Source organism: Xyrauchen texanus, chromosome 25 (assembly GCF_025860055.1).
Source record: "Xyrauchen texanus isolate HMW12.3.18 chromosome 25, RBS_HiC_50CHRs, whole genome shotgun sequence".
Taxonomy (NCBI): Eukaryota; Metazoa; Chordata; class Actinopteri; order Cypriniformes; family Catostomidae; genus Xyrauchen; species Xyrauchen texanus.
The window spans coordinates 31,166,262-31,189,593 of NC_068300.1; the positions used below are offsets into that span (position 1 = coordinate 31,166,262).

At 44.1% G+C, this 23,332-nt stretch overlaps 1 protein-coding gene across 1 annotated transcript in view; it reads left to right on the forward strand.

Annotated features, from left to right (window-relative positions):
• Positions 1-23,332, forward strand: part of cntn3a.1 (contactin 3a, tandem duplicate 1) — a 177,815-nt gene that overhangs the window by 16,152 nt on the left and 138,331 nt on the right. Inside the window, exon 2 of the mRNA XM_052091452.1 lies at positions 8,825-8,964. Within this exon, the coding sequence (XP_051947412.1) occupies positions 8,910-8,964 (55 nt within the window). The 5' untranslated portion in view covers positions 8,825-8,909. The remainder of the gene's footprint in view (positions 1-8,824; positions 8,965-23,332) is intronic.

The following is a 23,332-nucleotide window of genomic DNA, read 5'->3' on the forward strand; positions in this document are numbered from 1 at the left end:
ATGTAAAATATAATTCCAATGTTACATATTCCTTCTTGGAAAAAGGGTCTTTCAATGATGGAAACAAAATCACAATTCTAAGAGCATTCTGCTATCTTTGCTTTCAGGTTGGAATTCTCCTTTCAAAATGAATGTACAATTATTGGAAAGCACATACAAAAAATAAGAGCATACATACAAAAAAACAAAGGCTTACAATTACAAAAAATCGGATCCTTTTCATCTGAATTATGTTAAAAGAAGAATTTAAAAAGCATCTAAAAATCATACATGACAACCAACAATTTCAAATATGGAAATGTGGCACACCCACGTCCCTCTGTCATGTGCCTCACCAATTTTCAGGCAAGAACTTGTCTCATCTCATTTGCCAATGTATTGGTGGCTTTGTACACTTCAAGGACATCTTCTCCCATTTATTTTTCTTTTAAGGGAGAATAAACCATCTAGGTAAACACATTTAAGGAAAAGTTCAGTCAAAATCAAAATTCTGTCATTTTTACTCACCTGCATGTGATTGTAAACCATTTGACTAAGTTCTGTAGAACTCAAAACTGTCTTTAAAGCTTGAACAAACAAGTAAATAAAAACATAAAAATTAGGAGTGTGCAGCGAAGGATTTGGATAGAACCAGGTGTTGGCGGGGCTTAAACCAGAAGTCAAAATTAAATGAAATGCCCATTTTTTAAGTGTTACTCTTACATTTATAGTTTCTATTAAAAAAATATGTGTTGTATATGCCTTTTCATAATAATACTTATATTAATTATAAAGAATAATAATTATTATAATTATTAAACAATTATTATTTAAGAAAATCTAATTTTATTCTTTTTTTCCTTACCAGTAAGCTGAATTTGTTGGCTACATTAACTGTGGAATATGTTGTTAACTGTGGTTTCTTCTGGTACTTCAGATATTAATATTCTGCACTGAAGTCAGAAGTTTACATACAGCCAAATACATTTAAACTCACAAAAGATTTTCACAATTCCTGACAGTTAATCATAGAAAACGTCCTGGTTACTTCCGTAACCTCCTTTCCCTGATGGAGGGAACGAGATGTTGTGTTGATGAGGGGTCACTCTTGGGAGCCTTCTGATCTTTTATAAAAGGCCAATGGGAATTGGTGAGTGCTATTTGCATGCCACTCCCCCGGACATACGGGTATAAAGGAGGGGGCGTGCATACCACTCATTCAGGTTTTGTGCTGAGGAGCCGAGAATAAGGTCCCAGCCATTTCAGCGGGTAGTTCAGCGTTGTGGCAGGAGGGACACAACATCTCATTCCCTCCATCAGGAATGGAGGTTACGGAAGTAACCAGGACGTTCCCTATCTGTCACTCACTGACACTAGGGGTCCCCTACAAAAACGGCAGAACTATCTGAACTGTGTAACGTGGATCGTAAACTCCCAAGGGGAAGACACCACGGAGAACACACCCTGCCCAGGGAGAGAGGGGTATTTTAAGTGTAGATACATCACATGGTCTTACCAAGTCTTGTCGGAAGTATATCATGTGGAGAAGTCCCATGGTAGGTCCTACCCAATGGGGGAGGAGGCTCTACGAGCATGGTGACAAGGAAGACGCAGTTTGCCAACAGGCAACTGCGGATTATACGTCGCAAGGGTTTACCTATGGGGAACCAGTGCACATGGAGCACCTGTCCCAGTACGGGGCTTAGTTAGCACAAGTACTGGGTTGGCAGCGAGTTTCTCCGCATACTCGCCTGCCACAGGGCTAGGAGAAAGTTAACCAGGGAACACATTTGTGAATGCTGCTGGGAATCAACAATGCACATTTACAGCTCAAGGGAGGTGAAAGGTACTATGTGCAAGCGATATAACCTGTTTGTTCCTGCTAAGACATGGAACAAAACTGGCTCGACCCGGAGATTGTAGAATCTAGCAAAGGTGTTGGGTGTAGCCCAGGCCCCTGCACTGCAAATATCTGTTAGAGAGGCGCCACTGGTCAGAGCCCAGGAAGCCACCACACTCCTGGTAGAATGGGCTCGTAGCCCTGCCAGGGGCGGCATATGCTGAGCTTGGCAAGCGATAGCTATGGCGTCAATGACCCAGTGCCCCTGCTTGGAGACTTCCTTTCCGCTGTCCACCAAAGCAGACAGAGAGCTGCCCAGAGACTCTGCGTGCGATCTAAATAGATGTGTAAAGCACGCACCGGACAAAGCAGCGTCAGGCTGGGTCTGCCTACTACTGGGGCAGCTCTTGCAGGTTCTGATCCCAGAAATAGGTCTTGAACCATGACCGCAATGTTGCCACATTTTGGGTAGCCTTCCACAAGTTTCTCACAATAAGTTGCTGGAATTTTGGCCCATTCCTCCAGACAGAACTGGTGTAACTGAGTCAGGTTTGAATTCCTTTTTAGTTCTGCCCACACATTTTCTATCAGATTGAGGTCAGGACTTTGTGATGGCCACTCCATTACCTTGACTTTGTTGTCTTTAAGCCATTTCGCCACAACTTTGGGGTTATGACAATATTGGACTCATTTTACTGTATATATAGATAATTGTCTACCTGTTTTCTCCAGCATCCTCACAAGGTCCTTTGCTTTTGTTCTGGGATTGATTTGCACTGTTCGCACCAAACTACGTTCATCTCTAGGAGACAGAATCCGTCTCCTTCCTGAGCGGTATGATGGCTGCGTGGTCCCATGGTGTTTATAATTATGTACTATTGAACATGGTACCTTCAAGCATTTGGAATTTGCTCCCAAGGATGAACCAGATTTGTGAAGGTCCAAAATATTTTTCCTGAAGTCTTGGCTGATTTCTTTTTTATTTTCCCCTTATATCAAGCAAAGAGGCATTGAGTTTGAAGGTAGGCCTTAAAATAAATCCACAGGTACACCTCCAGTCCATCACAGCTCCTATCAGAAGCTAATTGGCAAATTGTCTAAAGGCTTGACATAATTTGCTGGAATTTTCCAAGCTGCTTAAAGGCACAGTTAACTTCGTGTGTGTGAAATTATGACCCACTGGAATTGTGATATAGTCAATGAAAAGTGAAACAATCTGTCTGTAATCAATTGTTGGAAAAATTACGTTATGCAAAAAATATTTGATTTTCGTTATTTTATTTCCATGAACATAACTGCAGTTGCAAAACAGGCATATTAAAATGCGCGCGTGCGCACGCACACGCACACGCACACGCACACACAAACAAGATGAAATGCATGTAGAACTTCACAAAACACATCTGGACTATCATGCTCATAAAACCACACACAGGTGAAATGCACTTAACAACATCTTATCAACACCTGGATGATTTACTGGCATTAGTAAAAGAAACGCGCATTCTAAAGTTTATCTATTAATTTATTTTTGAATGGTAGCCTATAGGCTACAGCTCACCTTTTGCTGCACTACCATGATTTGCATAGCACATCCTCGTGCTTTCTGGCAATGTGACGCTTTAGATTCCAATATTAATCTTTGCTAACTCTCACAGTCTCTCCACACTCGCTTTCAATTTCTCCTCCCTGCTCGTTCTTAACTGTGATTTTTACTGTGCATTTATGCATAAGGCTCGCAACTTCCTTAAAACAATATTTGAACTCCATAACCAACCCACTATTGCTTTAGCTAATTCACCGATTCTCGAACTAGCAAATCACAATAGGGCATTCCGGGTAGAGCAAGCGGCGCTGAGCGGACGGAGCGGAATCTTCAGAAAGGCGCTCTCCGCTCAGGAGGAAGTATTACCGCTCCGGTCCCCGCTACGCTCACGCTCCGCTACGCTCACATGCTCTGCCAGGTTCAAGAACACTTAGCACAGATAAAGAAGAAGAAGAAAAAAAAGAGTTAATTTTACATAAGATTGAATATTCCTAATAGAGCATCCTATATGGAGCGGTTAAACCTTTATGGAGCATTTTAACTATTTTTCGAAATAGAGTCTTAACCAGCTAATAACCTTGATCATTGATGTGGATATAAATGTGGCCCACTTTAAAAGACAGATAGATGAGCTCCGACATGAAAACATCTCTTCTGTCAGGAATTAAACATCACGCTCAGGTTTAGGCTATAAATAAACACGTGAGAATCACATGTGAGTCATGTGATACATTAACATAGACATTTAAATTAGTGAACACGTATATGATGTTGAATCTTAATTAATTTTACACTTGATGGTGGGCCTGGGTAGCTCAGCATGTAAAGATGCTGACTACCACACCTGAAGTCGCAAGTTCGAATCCAGGGTATGCTGAGTGACTCCAATCTGGCTTCCTAAGCAACCAATTGGCAAGGTTGCTAGAGTGGGTAAAGTCACGCTTGGTTAACCTCCTCGTTAACGCTATAATGTGGATCTTGCTCTCGTGGGGCACGTGGGGAGTTGTGTGTGGATGCTGCTGAGAATAGCTTGAAGCCTTCACACACTCCACGGTCTCCACGGTAACTCACTCAGCAAGCCACGTGATAAGATGCACAGATTTACTCTCAGACACAGAGGCAACTGGGATTCCTCCTACGCCACCTGGATTGAGGCGAGTCACTACACCATCACAAGGAACTAGAGTGCATTAGGAATTGGGCATGCCGAATTGGCAAGAAAACTTGACAACTCCAGACGCAAACAATTAACAGAGACCGCAAACGGAAACCTGAAATCACAACATGCACATTTTCATTAATAAGGTTTACACTTTAGAAATATTGGCTGCACAGATTCATAAATTATTTGTAACTTTGTATATGTCTATTTAAAATGTCGCTTTATCCTCGTGCTTTTTGGATAATCAGTCATACAAATATTTTTATATTATTTGGAGGAATCCATTTGTTATGAATGTGTGGAAATCAGGAGAAGGCAGGCGGGAGGTTGGATCTAAATGCAGCTTTATTAGCAACGATAACTGAAAAAACACAGGAACAAATGAAAAGTCCACGATGGGAAGAAAATCAAAATCAAACTCAAACACAAAATAATACACAGCTGGAAGGACAGACAGTGAACATCCACGAAGGGCTGGGTAATCCTCGAACGAACAAGGGGGGCAGAGAGAGAACAACGAGAGATCATAGGAATAAACATGAAATGTTAACGAACGACAAAGGAAAGGGAAAACAAGCGGGTTTAAATAGACAGACATGGTGATAACAAAATAACAAACAGGTGCGGACAATAACACAGAGATAGCGGTGATGAGTGAAACAGAAAGCACGGGACAGACAACAAGGGATCGTGACGTGGAACGTGGTAAGTGAAACAGAAAACACGGGACAGATAACAAGGGATCGTAACACCATTATTCATTTTGAAGTCATTATTCTTGCCTTTGCATACATCCCTAATAACAATAGTGTCATTAAAGTGGTCCATGCAACTCATGCCTCATATTCCAAGTGTTCTGAAGGAACACAATCATTTTGATTGATGAACGCCATTTTAGTCACTCAATGATAAGAGTTTGAGTATACTGAGAATAGTAATTCTGTCATTCTGAGTCCTGCCTTGCAAGACATACCTCTCTTCAGAGGCAAAGATTGCAGTTAACTTTGTGTAAAAGTCTCAACAAACATTTTTGCATGTAGTGAACATAGCAAAACTAAACAAAGCAATCTTACTGAAAACAATTATTAAGACAGTTGTTGAGTGAAGTAAAAAAACTTACCGCATAATGTTGCCTTGAAATTGTACTTTTTTTTTCACATTGTATAGTGGTGAATGGGAGAATATGCCAAATAATATTTTAAAAGCTGTTATACTGTACATATGATCATGTTGATTTTTAAGCCATACCACATGCACATAATCCTGAACAGCAGCCTTTTTGTAAAATACATTTAAAGTTACCATATGGTTTTAAAATCAATCAATAATGTATGTAAAACTACCATATGTAGGAGAGATATGCAACATAATTGAGCTTATTGAGCACATATTTCCTCATGTTAAATCAGTTTATTTGAATTTTTTCATAAAAGCATGCCAAGAAATAAGGAATTATTTCTGAATGTGAGTTTTCTTACTGGAATGTTTGTGTAATATTGTGTTAGACGAAGAGTGCAAGTTGCCTGTAGTGCATTCAGTGGAAGCCATTCAATAAGTTCTTATCCCTCCTAAAAGCCTTGTGTTATATCGAGAAAAAAAAGGAATTTATGTACAGTATAAAGGCTTTAAAAGAATTTTTATACTCACATTTTTATGATCAAAGTATGTTAAGACATTAGACATTTCATGGACTGTTGAACTGGTTTTGTGAACTGAACTTCACAACTTTGATTTATGACAAAACTTTACAAGAGATCTAACCCAGACTGCAACCATTGGAAAATCTGTTGATTTAATTATAATTAAATGGATAGTTCAGCCACAAATGAAAATTGTGTTTGTGTTGAAATAATTTACACTGTTCTTGACCCGTTTTACTTTTGTCTGTAGAACACCAAGGAAGAAGTTTAGCAGAGTGTCAAATGTGACAAAACAACCTCCCCCCCCCCCCCTCTCTCAATTCAATTCAATTCAATTCAATGGGCTTTATTGGCATGAAAGTTTCAAAAACAATGTTGCCAAAGCATCATATAGAATAAATAAAATAGAATAAAAGCAAAATACATTTTGTCCAATACCTTGGACAGTATATAATATAATTATAAGTAATATATAAATAACAGCAATATATAAATGATTATTATTATTATTTATTTGACCACATCACATTGTGTGTGTGTGTGTGTGTTTGTCTAGATCTTTCGCTGTCCCTCAGGTTGTGGCATGCTGATACATATTGGGCAGCAAGACAAGGAGCCCTGTCTCCTTCTCCTAGGAGTATTTGTAATTTTGAGAGGTCATTTAGGTCTTTAAATTCTGAAGTTTCAGAGTTAAACTTGTTTAAATAAACATTCCTTGTTTCTCTGAATGTTTCACATTTTAGGAGGAAGTGCATTTCTGTCTCGACCTCACCTGTCAAACAGTGACCACATATTCTGTTTTCTTTTGGTTGCCATGATTTTTTGTGTCTTCCTGTTTCAATTGCCAATGTGTGGTCACTGAGTCTTTACTTGGTTAGGGTCTGTCTCTGTTTTCTATCTCTGACAGTAAAGAGATATTTTGCCAACTCATAATCTCTGTTTAGGGCCAGATAACATTCTAATCGACTTTGGCTTTTAGTTTCTTCTTTTCAATGTTCCAAATAGGTTTCTTTGCATTGCGATATAATTTGGTTTACTCTGATTGGTGTTTGGAAAACAGTGTTGATGTGAGACTGGTCAAAGTGTGTTTGAGGGGGGACGATTAGTTTCAGTACCAACTGATGTAGGAGACTCATTTCTGGGCTCAGATCTTGGATTTGGAGGGCTTTGGATTGAAGGGTGTCTCGGGGGCTGGATATAAGGTGAATAAAAAATGTAAGTGCTCTCTTTTGAATGCTAATTATCAGTGGGTATCTGCCTAATTCTGCTCTACATGCATTTGTTGGTGTATTTCTGTAAATATTCTGTTGGGTGTTTGTCCCAGCGTGTATAGCTGTGATGACTGAGTGGACCCCACACTTCACTACCATACAGCGCAATAGGCTGGATGACACTATCAAATATTTTCAGCCAGATTTTAAATGGAATTTGGTGATTATAACATTTTCTCTTAATTGCGTAATTAGTATTTTTCAACTATGTCCAGCTGCAGCTGTAGTCCTTGTTCAGTAGGAGACAGTAGAACAAGGTCATCAGCATAAAGCAGATACTTCACCTCTCCATCTAGGAGGGGGAGAGGATGAGAAACACATTGATCCAACTGAACAGCAAGTTAATTTATATACATTAAATAAAGTTGGACTTAAATTGCAACCCTGACGGACACCTCTTCTCTGGGTGAAGAATTCAGTTTGTTTGTCTCCAATTTTAACAGCACACCTGTTTTTCGAATATATTGATTTAATCAGATCATATATATTGCCACCTATACCACAATGCAGAAGTCTATAATATAGCCCTTCATGCCAAATAGAATCAAAAGCTTTCTTGAAATCAATAAATCAAGCAAATATTTTACCACTTTTTGTTTGGTGTAAATGTTTGTTAATTAAATTGTGTAGAGTATATACATGGTCGGTGGTGCGGTGTTATGGAAGCTGTGTTTTTTCTCTCTCTCTCTCTCTCTCTCTCTCTCTCTCTCTCTCTCTTGTCATAGTCGCCCTGCCTCGGAGGGCTGTCCTTCAGCCAGGCTAAGAGGGGTAGTGGGAAGGAGAAGGGAAGCCGCCTTTGGGCAGCGGATGATGAGGCGAATAGCGCCTCATCAATGCTGCCATTAAAACATAGAGCATGCCTCTCCTCAGGAAGCTTGCTTAAGTCTGCTTGTGTGCACACACTGGCATCCTCGCAGGTCCAGTGTGAAGAGCGGGGAGAATACTGGCCGAATTAGAAGTAATGCAAATTAGATTACTTTCACTAAGCCCCCTTTCACTGCGAGGACGCCAGATTCCCCCTTTCTTCTGGACACTATTTCCTCATTTCCCCTTTATTTCCCATGTTCTGTTATTCTGCTCGGGGCCTAACACCACACCCAATAAGTTTTCTGCAGCGATACAATAACTAAAAAGTTAAATTGAAGTCATTGTCACCATTCGCTTTCATTGTATGGAAAAAGAGCAATTTGCATGTTCTTTTGTGTTCCACAGAAAACAATTAAATAATATGTGATTTCTTTAATGGTTTATGATGTCTAGAAAGGCAGAAGCTGTTCCTCTAATGTCTACTCTGATTTGGTTTTCTGTTTGTAAATGTGACTGGATATAGGGGCTTTAGGCCGACTAACACTTTCTAACTCTTCTCGTATTTTCTTTTGATTTCAGGGCACAGAGGTTCCAGTCTGGACAAAGACGGCATTCTATTTACCTTCAATTGATTGTGAGCTCCCACTGATCTACAATATTTAAAATGGGGTTGTCATGGAAACTGCTGGTGCTGCAATTATTCATAGGGTGCCTTTCAGGTACGCATCCTAATAACTTGCTCTGTACACTACCAATCTGTTTCTGTGGCACACATTTGTCCTTGTAATTTACTATTAAGGGCATACATCCCATTCAGGGAAGTCTCTAATCTTCTGGAACCAATTAAGGGGCCACTTTGTTTCTAACAAATGGACACCGAGGCGAGGTGAGCAAAGATGCGTGGTTGTAATGCTTCAGATAGGTGGAATTTGGAATGCCCAATTCCCACAACTTAGTAAGCCCTCGTGGTGGCGCGGTTACTCACCTCAATCTGGGTGGTGGAGGACAAGTCTCAGTTGCCTCCACTTCTGAGACGTCAATCCGCACATCTTATCATGTGGCTCGTTGTGCATGACACTGCGGAGACTCACAGCATGTGGAGGCTCATGCTACTCTCCGTGATCCACACAACTTACCACACACCCCATTGGGAGCGAGAACCACTAATTGCAACCATGAGGAGGTTACCCCATCTGCCTCTACCCTCCCTAGCAACCGGGCCAATTTGGTTGCTTAGGAGACCTGGCTGGAGTCACTCTGCACACCCTGGAATCAAACTTGCGACTCCAGGGGTGGTATTCAGCGTCTTTACTCGCTGTGCTACCCAGGCCCCTAGGCGGTTTATTTTAAATAGACTAAGCATAAGTATAAAAGGTGGAAATAAAGTGTCCAAGGAGACATGGTGCTAAACTGAAAAAAGACACTGTGTCCTTGCAGTGGTGGGCCATAATTGTATTGATCCAGGTAGGGACGTGGTCAAAATAAAAATCCTTTGTTGTTCATGCAACAATGTTCCTATCAAACATCCTAACCCTATATCTAAGCTTAACCATTATTTTTCTCAATTAGAGGGAAATTATAGGTTTATATGAATGTTGTTGAAGCCCCAATCCCAGCACATGCTTAACACACAGTAGTCTGCAGCAAATGGTCTGGGCACTCTTGAAGCTTAAACAGGCCAAGAACTGCCCACTTAGACAGAAAAAGCCATCATAGTGACATATTTGAATGACATCAGAGTTTGTTTTTTTATTATATACTATTTTGGTGCGGGTTTATTTGAGATATATCATACCATAATAATAGACTGGAGCGGAAAATAATAAATTTAAATAACTGTGCGGCACTCACCACAGGTGATTGCACTGCAAAATCTGAAAACCCATAATGCCCCACTATAGGTCTATAGCCTAAATGGGGGACCGTTATAAAATAGGTGGGGGACGGTTGCTCCATGACATCACTTTATTGCTATCTGGAATTATGTGATTAGACCTGTAGGCTCTATACTCATCACTATTGAGCAGAATATTAGCTATTTGATCTATTAACATTATCACTGGTCTGTGTGCAATTGCATAGTACGCCTACACTTTTAGAATAATACCATGGCAGCAGACGTGAGACTTCTTGATATAAAGACCACCTTGCTTTGTGCAAGTCTGTCAAAGTTGGAGAAAAGATGTGACAATATATAATTTGCAAAGTCTTTTAAGAGACATAAAAAGGTTAATGTGCAAATGGATCTATTAGCCATTATCTTATTGGGGAGCACTATTTACAGTATGTTCTCATTTAGCCTAGAGGAAGCTCAAAAGCCCTCCTATTGATCTCTTTTTGATTAAGCACAAGCAGTTACATTTGTCTTCCAATCAAAGGGAGGGTCAGACATAATCCTGTAAGTCTTTGATTTAAAAAGGGCTGTTAGCTCTGTGTTATTTTGCATGATGTACAAGAGCTCCTGCTGGGTGTGATTTTTAAGAACAGAACAGCACCCTTTTCCCCTCACCTCTATCAGGTCATGTTACATCATACAGTGTTTATTCTTGGTTGAGAGAACAATCTGCTTAAACGATTCCCGGTGTGGGTAACATAGACAGATGTGTATATGCATTCTATTTGGTTTGAAATTGTCTCGGGTTAGGTAACGTAACCCTTGTTCCCTGAAAAAGAATGAGAATATGTGTGTAACACGTCAATGAACATTGACTGGAATTTATAGCCTCGGCTGGTGAGATCATTGGATGCACCTGTGGCCAGGCTATAAATAGACGTGTCACCAGCATGTCGTCAGATATATTTTTTTCTGAAGAGCAGTCCTGGGACATCTCAGTGCAGCAAAGAAGCGCAGCATTTCGTTCCGCTTTTTTCAGGAAACAAGGGTTACTCTATGTAACCCGAGACGTTCCCTTTACAAAAAGCTTCACTAGAATGCTGCGCTGAGAAAAGCGCTTTGGGAATGAGAATACCCACGCCGCCACACTGAGGCTGTACATTGAATGTGTGCGGAGAGGACCAACCTGCCGCATCACAAAATTGCTGCAGATGGACCCCTCTAGCCAAGGCTTTAGAGGAGGCGACCCCTCTGGTGGAGTGAGCCCTGATATCTACTGACGAAGCTTGACCGCGCACCTCGTAGTCCAGGGCAATAACATCCCTCACCCAATGCGACATAGCCTGCTTGGAGGTGGCGGCCCCCGGTTGCGGCTCCCATGGCAAACGAATAGTTGCCCTGACTCATGCCACTGGCTAGTGCGGTGGACATAAGTCTAAAGGGCACAGACTGGACACAGTCTGTAAAGTCCTTGCTGCCCCGGCGTTGCAAACAGCGGGGAGCAGAAGGCTTAGAGAGTGACCTGATGTAGGGTCGCGAAAGGCACCTTAGGTAGTCAGGATGAGGGTGCAAAATTGCTTTGGTCATTCCTGGGGCAAACTCTAAACAGGCTGGCAAAACAGACAGAGCCTGTAGGTCCCCAATTCTCTCTAGAGATAATAGCCATAAGAAAAACCATCTTGAGAGTCAGAAGTCTGTCAGACGCTGACTCTAGAGGTTCAAAGGAGGTCTCAACCAGACCGTCAAGGACTATTGCCAAGTCCTATGAAGAGGTCATGGTCCTAACAGGAGGCCACAGTCGCATGGCTCCACGAATGAAGCGAGCGAGTAGAGGGTGCCTCTGAAGGGCACTCCGTCCATCAAGGCATGGCAAGCCAAAGTGGCGGCCACATAGACCTTGAGAGTGGCAGGGCATAAGCCTGCTGACGGTTCTTGCTGCAGAGAGTCCAGAACTGAAGCGATCTGGCAGTTAACTGGTTCTGCAATATGAACTTTTAATAAAGGGAAACGCATACACCATGTTCAGTCCCAGAGGGGGGGACTGGGTGACTCGGCGAGAAGTAGAGGAGACATTGCGCTGTTCATAGAGGCGAAGAGGTCCTCTTCCGCCCTCAAAAAATCTACCCAGATTTGTTCCAAGTGGAGGGAGCCCTAGCACTTAAAATGGTCTCAACAACCTCAGGAGAAAGCCCTGTGTACCTCAGTTGGTACCCAACAGGGGCCAAGCATGAAAAGTTTCCACAATTCGGGCCAGGATGAAATACAGTCCCCTATGCCTGAGAAAGAAGGTCCTTCCTGTTTGGAATCGCCGTCGAGGGGAGAATTTCGCTCCGAGAACCATACCCTGTTCGGACCAGCGCGGCGCTATCAGTAGGAGGCAAGACCCTTGCTGGCAAACCTTGGCCAAGACTTGACCAAAAAAACAGGGAAAGAAACACATACAGACGCATTCCGGGTCATGTATGTGCCTTTATGTCCAGACCCAAGGGGGCTAGGTGACTCGGGGAGAAGTAGAGGAGACATTGCGCTGTTCATAGAGGCGAAGAGGTCCTCTTCTGCCCAGGAAAAATCTCACCCACTACCTCAGGGTGGAGTTTCCACTCCCCTGTCAGAATTTTCTGTCTGGACAGTAAATCTGCTCACATATACGGGCATCCAGGGATATAAACTGCCCTGAGTGACAGGAGCTGCCCTGGGCCCCAAGGAGAATCTGACGTGCCAGAAATTCAGCTGACATGAACGTGGATCTCCCTGTTGTTTATGTAAGAGACTAACGCTGTATTGCCTACCCACACCAAGACATGGCAGCCACAGGAGGAAGTATTTCAGGGCCAGAAATACAGCCATCAACTCGAGACAGTTACTGTGACAACCGATCTGATGACCCTCCTATTCCCTTTAAGCTGGACGACCACTTAAGGCCGCTACCCAGCCCATCAGGGAGGCATCTGTCGTTAGGAGCCTGCAACAATGAGACGCACCTAGAGTGGGACCCAAGTAGGGCTGGGACAACGCGTCAACGTCATCGATGACGTTGACGCAAAAAATACGTCGACGCAAAATATGCGCGTCGATTCGTCAGACCCAAAACAAAGATGGCGGCGCCGGAGAGTAGTAGCAACACGAGTGGCTCCTCAGACTATCAGAAGTGCAAGGCGGCACGCACTCGTTCCTCTAAAGTATGGGAATTCTTTAATTTAAAAGGAAACAATTCCGTGATATGTCATCTTTGCAAAATGGAGATGGCCTTCCATTCTAGCACCACGGCAATGCACCAGCACCTGAAGAGGCACCGCCCGGCACACACACACACACACAAACACACACACACACACACACAGTATTCTTAAGGTGAAAGGAAAGTGTCAGAGTGTAAGTTGTTATTTGCATGTGAATGAATGAATTTTTATTTATTTTTTGTTGGAAAAACACTCTGTATTAGCTTAAAGCCCTCAAGTTTACATTGGTTACTGTATTCTTTCAATTGCTCTAAAGTATTTTGGGTGACCTTTTTATTTTTTTATTGAATGCTAGACATCAAGTTGTTGTTATTTTAATCTGAAAGAAGAATTACAAGATGCACTTTTTTTCAGTAAGTTAGGCCTATGTGTTTTCAAGGCTTCAAGGTTTTATTGAATGTTACCTCTGACTAAGAATGCATTACCTTGCACTTGTATAGTCTTTTATTTTGGAATTTTAAGAGCAATAAACATATATTGCAATGTTAAGGAATTCCTGTTTTTTTCATGCAGATATGTAAATCAACATGTATAAATTGCTATTAGTCAATTAATGGGGAGATAATCGAATCGAAATCGAATCGGACTGGAAAAATTAATCGCTAGAAAAAAATAATCGCTAGATTAATCGTTTAAAAAATAATAGTTTATCCCAGCACTAGACCCAAGGTAAGAAACCGGGGTCTGAATCACACAGAAAGGGAACGAAGCCTGCGGCGTGTAACACTTATTAGCCTAGGGGATTTGGCCCTTGGAAGAAATCCCGCTGACTTTGAGCCACAACAAAAATGGTCTCATGAGCAGAAGGTCCAGAGGGATCACCGAGGACGCAGTCGACCTGAGACCTAGTACAACCTTGACCTAGCCTGACTTCGCTCAGGGTATTCTTAGTGGACTTGATTCTACCGGGAGACAGTTGTGCCCGAATTGTTATTGAACTCTATACAGTCCCCCGAAAGACAGTGTTCAGAGTGGGAGAGAGGACGCTTTTCTTGGCGTTGAGCCTCAACCCCAGAGAAACTAGATGAGCTAATACGATATCCCTGTGCTGAACTGCCAGTTCCTGGAACTAGGCTAGATCAGCCAGTCGTCTATGTAATTCAGAATGCGGATGCCCCAGAGTCGAAAAGGAGCCGGCGCTGCATCCTGCATTTATGAATGTGCGGGTAAAAAGGGCTAGGCTGAATGGAAGAACCCAATATTGGAAGGCTTCGCCCCCGAAAGCGAACCTCAGGAACTTCCTGTGCTGTGGCAGAACTTCTAAGAGAAGAAGTGCGTCATGAGATCGATGGTGACCAGCCAAACGTGATGTTGGGCTTGTGACACGATCGTCTCTATAGGCAGCATCTTGGGCTTGAACACCCAGACTGGGCAGTTCAAGCCTTAAGATCTAAGGTCAGCCCCACCCTCCTTGGGAACCAGGAAGTATTTGCTGTTATAACCTGACTCTCTCTTTGGAAGGGGAACACGTTCCATGGCCCCTTTAACCAAGAGATTTTGCAGTTCGTTCCACAGTAGACATGCCTGATCCGGTTTACGGTAGTGGAGACCACAGCGTTGAAACACGGAGGGCGGCAAGCGAATTGAATTCTGTAGTCCTTTTCTACTGATCTTAGGACCCACGTAAAATATCTGGCAGAAGTTTCTACGCTGCCAGGTTCTCAGAGATGGGTATTAATTTTTTAACACTTCCTGTTGAGGGGGTGTCGAGTGTTTCCGCGTCCTGGATAAATGCAGAAAGCAGCGAAACACCCAACTTTTTGATGGGAACCTCTACCTCCCGAAACACCGAAGGCGGCGGGAATGGAGAGGTTTCGTGGGGGTACCGGAAGGGGCGAAGTGGTGCACACGCCCCATCCCGAGGGGAGCTATCCCCAGAAGACTAGGCGCAAGACCATCAGGGTTTCTTTCTTTTAGAAATTAGGGTCCTGAGGTCTCGCTTTGGGGGCTGTTGAGGGCGACGAGACTGTCCCCAGTCACCGCGAAGGGGAGCACGACTCGCCACGCTTTGTTTTGAGCCTCCCTTCTAACAGGACCGAGGCGGGTCTGGGTGGCCGACGGACCCGCCCCCTGAGTGCGGCGAGGGAGGAACTGCCCGAAGGCCTCCTTGTGGCTTTTCGCCTCTTGGAACCTGGAGATAACCGTGCTCATGGCGTCTTTCGCCAGTAGGCGAAACCGGGGCATCAAGGAGGAAAACTTTATCCTTGTCCTTGATGCCCGAAAGGTTGAGCCATAGGTGCCTCTCCACACTGACCAAGGCAGACATAGTCCGGCCAATACCACAGGCTGTTTGCTTGGTCATGCGGAGAGAAAGATCTGTGGCTCGACGAAGCTCAGAAATAAACTTGTTCGTTGAGCGCAGCACCCACACTCAGGTCGTCCAGCAGGTCAGCCTGGTGAGCCTGTAATACAGCCATTGTGTGCAGAGCAGCACTAGCCTGACCTGCTGCTTGATAAGCCCTGGATTTTTAAATGACCATGCCGAGCCCGGTGAGAGATAGCCCGCAAGCGTCTCTTCAACCGGCGGCATCATTGAAGGTCATCAAATAAAGGAAGGGACTAATATAGCGTTTTTTTTTTAGAGATAAATGCCAGTAGCTTGGTAAACGCAGTTGTAAAATGTTCCTATTAATTGGCATCATAACAGTATTCAAAATCTTTATTTGTGTTCTCACAATTTAAAAAAATACATTATCACAAAATACAATTTAAAATGCATGACCATATCTACAACAAATATCCATTTCAAAATTAATTTGTCAAATGTGGAACAACCCACATGATTTCAGGAGAAATCGACTTGTTGCCTCCAAAAGTTATTTAACACTGAAATTAAATCAACTCCATTCAGCCAAATTAAGCACCATCCCCCATCAGACATTTTTCCCTCTAGCACTACTAATATCATGTTGCACGTGCAACCTTCCTTGTTATCCAATGTGTATATATACCCTCTTGTTCTTTGCTTGGGTGTTGTTCTTGTTTGTATGTAGAGCTTTGTAAGCAAGCACACTGCTGTGGAGTTTATATTTACCTTCTTATATAATCTTCAATTTATCAGAGACCAAGGGACATTTAATAAATTGCATTAATACATTTTGATAATTAGAACGTCATTGTACACCATTTCAGAGGCAAAAAAGTGTCTAAAAAATTGCATTGAAATCAATAGGCAGTCTGCACATGCGACGTGAATGATAAATTCAGCTGGCATATATAGTATAAAGTTATATTGCCATGCTTTTATAAGAATAACTGTAATGGATCTAGAAATATATGTTCTTATTAAACAGATTCCTTAAGACAGAGTATGAGTAAAGTGACCATGTAGTTTAAAACTATAAATTGTTTTAGTATAATTATAAATTGGCCTAAATAAATATTTAAATATGGTTAAAGGTGATTAGATGATTAGATGCAATGTGTAATTCCCTGTATCGCTCACCATCAGCATCATCTTCCTCCATTGACTGATTTGAATCAGCTCTTATAGCCTACAGTCTGTTTACAGTCACAAATTGGCAGTAAGGCTACAAGTACACAGTTACTTGGACTCTAACCAGACTCTCTATTAATATATAGACAGGTCTATGAGTTGTTCATTACTGATGCCCATCATTTTAATCCTGTTCTGTGTACATCTGTTCATTTTCCAGCCAAAGAAACAAAACTTTAAGCTGCATGAGAGTCCTTCATGATTCACATCGTGTGCATTCACATTACATGCATTTCTTGTGTCACTTTCATTAATCTCTATGAAGTTGATACATCTAAAACCCTGTCTTACAAAGGCCATCATTATTGCTGTAATAGTTACATTCTATTGGTAATAGTTAACTTTCAACAAGGTTGCATACAATTTCCATGTTTGTCAGCATATACGTATGATTTTCATGTTGAGAAGATAAACTCCTGGAAATATTGGCCAATGTTCAGCACCTTTGGACCAGATGAAACACTTAACACTTAATGAAGCACTTATGTTCTACTTTACCGAGCGATCTACATGCTGGTTTGGGAAACAAGAGCTTAAGTTGCAATGTTATCGGGAAACCTTGGTCTCTGGATGTGAGAAAGACAACACTAATGGACATTAACTGCACACATTTGCTTTGTCTATTAAAGTGTAAAAACTATAAACAATTACACCAATTGCACAGTTTGCTTTCATTTCTATGGAATGCATTAGGCAATTGTAACTGCAATAGAATAAATATTGATTAATGGATGTAATTCCGTTTGATCAAATGTGCATTGATTGAAGAGTAGAGATACAAAACTGAGACGGCACAATCAGAGAAAGGCATCAATGCGCCCTCAGTCCTAATTCATTTAGTTTTGTATTTCACTAGCTGTAGCCCAATATAATTTATTATCATGACTATTTTCAGTGCTTTTTACCTCTTTGCTTGTAAGAGAGGGGGGATAGGATTGGGAATTTTCCCAGGCTGGACTCGGACCTGCATAACCCACCTGAGCACCACAAGAGCACATGCACTAATCACTGTGTAACAGCACTGAGAAATTTGGCTCAATAGATGAGTGTATAATTTAATAATTTAATAAATCTAACAGCATATACTATTCTGAACAATGAGTATAATTAAAACAGTATTTGTAATCATAGCAAACACATAATTTATATATTAGTGATGTGTTTCAGGGAAAAGATTTTGTAAAACAGTGGTGTAGTTCATGAGTGCATTAATGCCATTTTTATATTATGATGCATTTCATAACTGTGAAAAACTCTGCAAATAAATTGTAGACATTGTCATTCTCCGTTAGCATGAATACGTTCAATACAATTCCTTAAATGTACAATTCTCTGTACTTCAGTGCCTATTGTGTATGAATTTGTTAGTGTGGGTTTGTGCACGTGTGTATTTTAACAAACTGAGATTGGCTTTTTCATTTGATGAATAAAAACCTTGAATCAGAATCAAACGAATTGGAGGCCACATGAATATCTACCCCCTCTCTCTCACCCTCACCCTGTGCAACCTGTCTCTGCCTGGATATTCATGCTGAGGTAAGCTGGCCGAATTCATCGGCTTGTCAGATAGTATTGAATATGAGATTTGTTTTTTTTGGGGGCCTCCAAATTGCTCCTTGCCTTTTCCTGCAGCCGCTTAGAGGGGCTGCGATACATATTTTTCCCTCAGTTAGAGTAAAAGAAAGAGAGAGAGACTTGCTTTTTATAATTTCCTCCATAATGACCTCGCTCTCTGCCAGGGTGGGCTTTTCGATGTAAACGTCTTGTTAGTATTCTGTGCTAAGCAGGAATAGATAATTTCTCAGCGACAGTCTGTCTGTGTTGACAAAAAAATCACACTACCTGAAAAGCCTACTGCAGAATCCTTACAAAGTAATGTCAAATCTGCAAGCGAATAACAATGTTTCAGAATACTCTGCATCAATATGTTAGGAACATCTTTTAATATTTGCAGCATCACCACACCTTGTAATTACATGGTGTTTTCGAAGTCCTCTTGTCCTCTGGCAAATATGATACTTCATTGCTGAATTAATTCCTTGTATGATATATAATAACTCTAGCTAAACCTGAAGATGTCTTACCATGTCTTTTTACACTTTCAGTATCAGATTTTGGTAACAAAAGTGCTAATATCTCATTTAGCTATTTTCAATCTATAGTGAAATTTTGTAAAATTACCATGTTGGATTTTGGACGGCTTGATCATAAGCAGGCAGATGCTTTAGTACAGTGTCAATATTGACACGCTTGTGTAAAATGTTCCAGAGTCATGATGATTAGAGCAATCTTTGTGTAGCATGGCTGAGTCACTCGATTATTCACGTGTATTAAACCCTTATATGGTACCATCTCAACAAATTGGCTCTCACTGTCCAGAGTTTAAATGTGCATCATATTATACACATAATTTGGCTTCTACATGTGAAATGCACTCTATACCAGAGATCTTTAACCTTTTCAGGCCCAATTCTGCAGAATTACTGACAAACGACATTCACCATTTGACATGTTTGCATCAGTCCAAATGTTTACTTTTTGCCTTTTTCTGTTACTGAGACACCTCTGAGATACGGTTCTTATCCATGGAAACCAGAATGTTATCGTGTTCACAAAAATGATGGTGAGTGTGAGTCAGAGTTTGCATGTTCACTCAAATGTTATTTTTACTCTACTGTCGGTTAGGTTTAGGGTTGAGGTTTGGAGTTGGGTTAATAGATTATGTCCTGTTGTAACTGTATTACATCAATTGCAAATAAAAATGTACCCCACTTTTGGCGCTACTGTGGACATTTCACCCGGAAATGGGTTCTTGCATTTATTGTTGGTGCATGGCTGTTATGATGTGGTGTGGAAACAGGGGAAGGCAGACAGGTGATTAGGATCCAGTTGCGGTTTTATTGCAAATAACTAAATAAATAAACACAAAGCAAAGTCCACGATGGGAAAACTTAACTAAAACACAAAACACACAGCAGGGAAAACATCCACGAAGAGAAGGGAGACCTCGAACGAACACAGGTTCCCAAGAAACAAGAGCAGCGAACATACAACGATGACATTCACGTTCACATACAATCAACGAAAGACAGGGACTAAACCAAAAACCAGGATATATATAAATGAACATAGAACTAAGGGGCCAATGAACAAACAAAACACCAAACAAGATAACAAGGGAAGAAACAGAGGCAAGTGGCAAGTTAACGAGGGACAGGTGAAAGCAATGACGGAAAACACGAACGCTAACAGAGAGACTATGGAGTTACATAAGGGACAAAATTGAAAACTAAGGAATGCAAAAAGTGACGAAAATGGTAAACAAGAGGGAACAGTGAAACAAGACAGGGTAACTGTTACATAGCCCCCCCCCCCTCAAGGATCGGATACCAGACGATCAACAAAAACAAAAAAACAGGAAGAACAAATGACCAATGACTGGGGGCACAAAGGGCAGACAGGCAGTCCAGGGGGCAACGAGGGGCAGACAGGCAGTCCTGGGGGCAACGAGGGGCAGACAGGCAGTCCTGGGGGCAATGAGGGGCAGACAGGCAGTCCACGGGGGGCACAAGGGACACGGAGACAGACCAAGGAGGGCGAGAGGGCAGATAAGCAGTCTCTGGGGGTGTGTGCTGGGAACCAGGTCGGGTGGCCTGGGGAGCTTCCACCGGGTAGGGGCGGGTTTAGGTGGACTGGGAGATGGCCGCAGAGCAGAGGCCGGTCCAGATGGCCCGGGAGGTGGCCAATTGGCAAGGACAGGGACCGGGTCAGGGGGCCTGGGAGGAGGCTACTGGACAGGGACTGGGTCAGGAGGCCTGGAAGGCGGCCACAGGACGGGAACAGGGTCAGGAGGCCTGGGAGGAGGCCACAGGACAGGGACTGGGTCAGGAGGCCTGGGAGGAGGCCACAGGACAGGAATAGGGTCAGGAAGCCTGGGAGGAGGCCACAGGACAGGGATTAGGTCAGGGGCCCTGGAAGAAGGCCACACTAAGGGGACAGGTTTGGGTGGCCCGGGAGCTGGCCACAAGGCAAAGGCCGGTTCAGGGGACCTGGGAGGTGGCCATCGGACAGGGACAGGTCCAGGAGGCCTGGGAGGCAGCCTCAGGACAGGGACAGGTCCCGGAGGCGGAGCTGAGAGGGGCTCTGGAGACGAAGCTGTGGGAGGTTCTGGAGGCCCAGGAGGCGGAGCCAAGGGAGGCGGACCCATGGAAAGCTCTTGAGGAGCAGGAGGCAGAGCTGAGGGAGGCTCTGGAAGCTCAGGAGGCGGAGCTGAGGGAGGCTCTGGAGGCTCAGGAGGTGGAGCCAAGGAAGGTGGCGCCGTAGGAGGCTCTAGAGGCGGAGCCCTGGAAGGCCCTGGAGGCGGAGCCGTAGGATGCTTTAGAGGCGGAGGCCTGGAAGGTTCTGGAGGTGGAGCCGTAGGAGGCTCGGGAGGCGGAGCCGTAGGGGGCTCGGGAGGCGGAGCCGTAGGGGGCTCGGGAGTCTCAGGAGGCGGAGCTGAGGGAGGCTCAGGAGGCGGAGCCGAGGAAGGTGGCGCCATAGGAGGCTCGGGAGGCGAAGCCGAGGAAGGTGGCGCCGTAGGAGGCTCTAGAGGCGGAGCCCTGGAAGGCCCTGGAGGCGGTGCCGTAGGATGCTTTAGAGGCGGAGGCCTGGAAGTTTCTGGAGGCGGAGCCGTAGGAGGCTCAGGGAGAAGGGCCCTAGGAGGCTCTGGAGGTGGAGCCGTAGGAGGCTCTGGAGGCGGAGTTCTAGAAGGTTCTGGAGTCTCTGGAGGCGGAGCCATAGGAGGCTCTGGAGGCGAAGCCGTAGGAGGCTCGGGAGGCGGAGTTCTAGAAGGTTCTGGAGTCTCTGGGAACAGAGCCGTAGGAGGCTCTGGAGGTGGAGCCTTAGGAGGCTCGGGGAGAAGAGCCGTAGGAGGCTCTGGAGGCAGAGCCAAAGGAGGCTCGGGGAGAAGAGCCATAGGAGGCTCGGGAGGTGGAGCCGTGGAAGGCTCAGGAGGCTCTGGGGCGGAGCCCTGGAAGGCTCGATGGGCTTGAGAGGCGGAGCCCTGGGAGGCTCGAGAGACTTGAGGGGTGGAGCCCTGGAAGGCTCGAGAGACTTGAGGGGTGGAGCCCTGGAAGGCTCGAGAGGCGGAGCTCTGGAAAGCCCGGAAGGCGGAGCTCTGGAAAGCCCGGGAGTTGGAGCTCTGGAAAGCCCGGGAGGCGGAGCTCTGGAAAGCCCGGGAGTCGGAGCTCTGGAAAGCTCGGGAAACTCGGAAGGCGGAGCTCTGGAAAGCTCGGGAAACTCGGAAGGCGGAGATCTGGAAAGCTCGAGAGGCTGAGCCCTGGTAGGCTTGAGAGGCGGAGCCCTGGGAGGCTCGGGAGACTTGAGAGTCGGAGCCCTGGGAGGCTCAAGAGGAGGGGCCCTGGAAGACTCGAGAGATTTGGGAGGTGTTGGGTCTTGGACGGTAGAGGCTACAGGCGCTGGCTCTGGGACGGTAGAGGCTACAGGCGCTGGCTCTCTGACCGTGGCAGGCGCGGGCTCTGGCTCGCTGACCGTGGCAGGCGTGGGCTCTGGCTCGCTGACCGTGGCAGGCGTGGGCTGGGAGGTGGAAGCCTTCCTTCTCCTCCTCCTTCGGGCGGACGAAGTTGGCCGTGCTGGCTCGTTGACGGCGACAGGCGTGGGGGTTTCCTCACTGACCGGAGGGGCTGGCGAGCCGCATACCAGCAGCGTCTCCGCCACGAAATCACGGAGCGTCCAACCGCGTGTCGCCGGTGGCAATCACTCCCTGAGCGAAACGGACAGGTCATTCTTAAAAAATACCACCAGGGAAGTCGGTGGCACACGCTAGGATCAGGAAGTCCCTAACGTGATCCTCCACCGGGCGGCTTCCTTGCTTCAGGTCCAGGAGGCGGCAGCTTGCCCGGAGAACCGCTGGATCCATTGTTTGGTCTTTCGTTCTGTTATGATGTGGTGTGGAAACAGGGGAAGGCAGACAGGTGATTAGGATCCAGTTGCAGTTTTATTGCAAATAACTAAATAAATAAACACAAAGCAAAGTCCACGATGGGAAAACTTAACTAAAACACAAAAGAACACACAGCAGGGAAAACATCCACGAAGAGAAGGGAGACCTCGAACAAACACAGGTTCCCAAGGAACAAGAGCAGCGAACATACAACGATGACATTCACGTTCACATACAATCAACGAAAGACAGGGACTAATCCAAAAACCAGGATATATATACATGAACATAGAACTAAGGGGCCAATGAACAAACAGAACACCAAACAAGATAACGAGGGAAGAAACAGAGGCAAGTGGCAAGTTAACGAGGGACAGGTGAAAGCAATGACGGAAAACAGGAACGCTAACAGAGAGACTATGGAGTTACAAAAGGGACAAAAGTGAAAACTAAGGAATGCAAAAAGTGACGAAAATGGTAAACAAGAGGGAACAGTGAAACAAGACAGGGTAACCGTTACAATGGCAGTGTTATCTCCTCTTTTTTTCAATGGTGCTGTTAAGAATGCTGAGGTTGT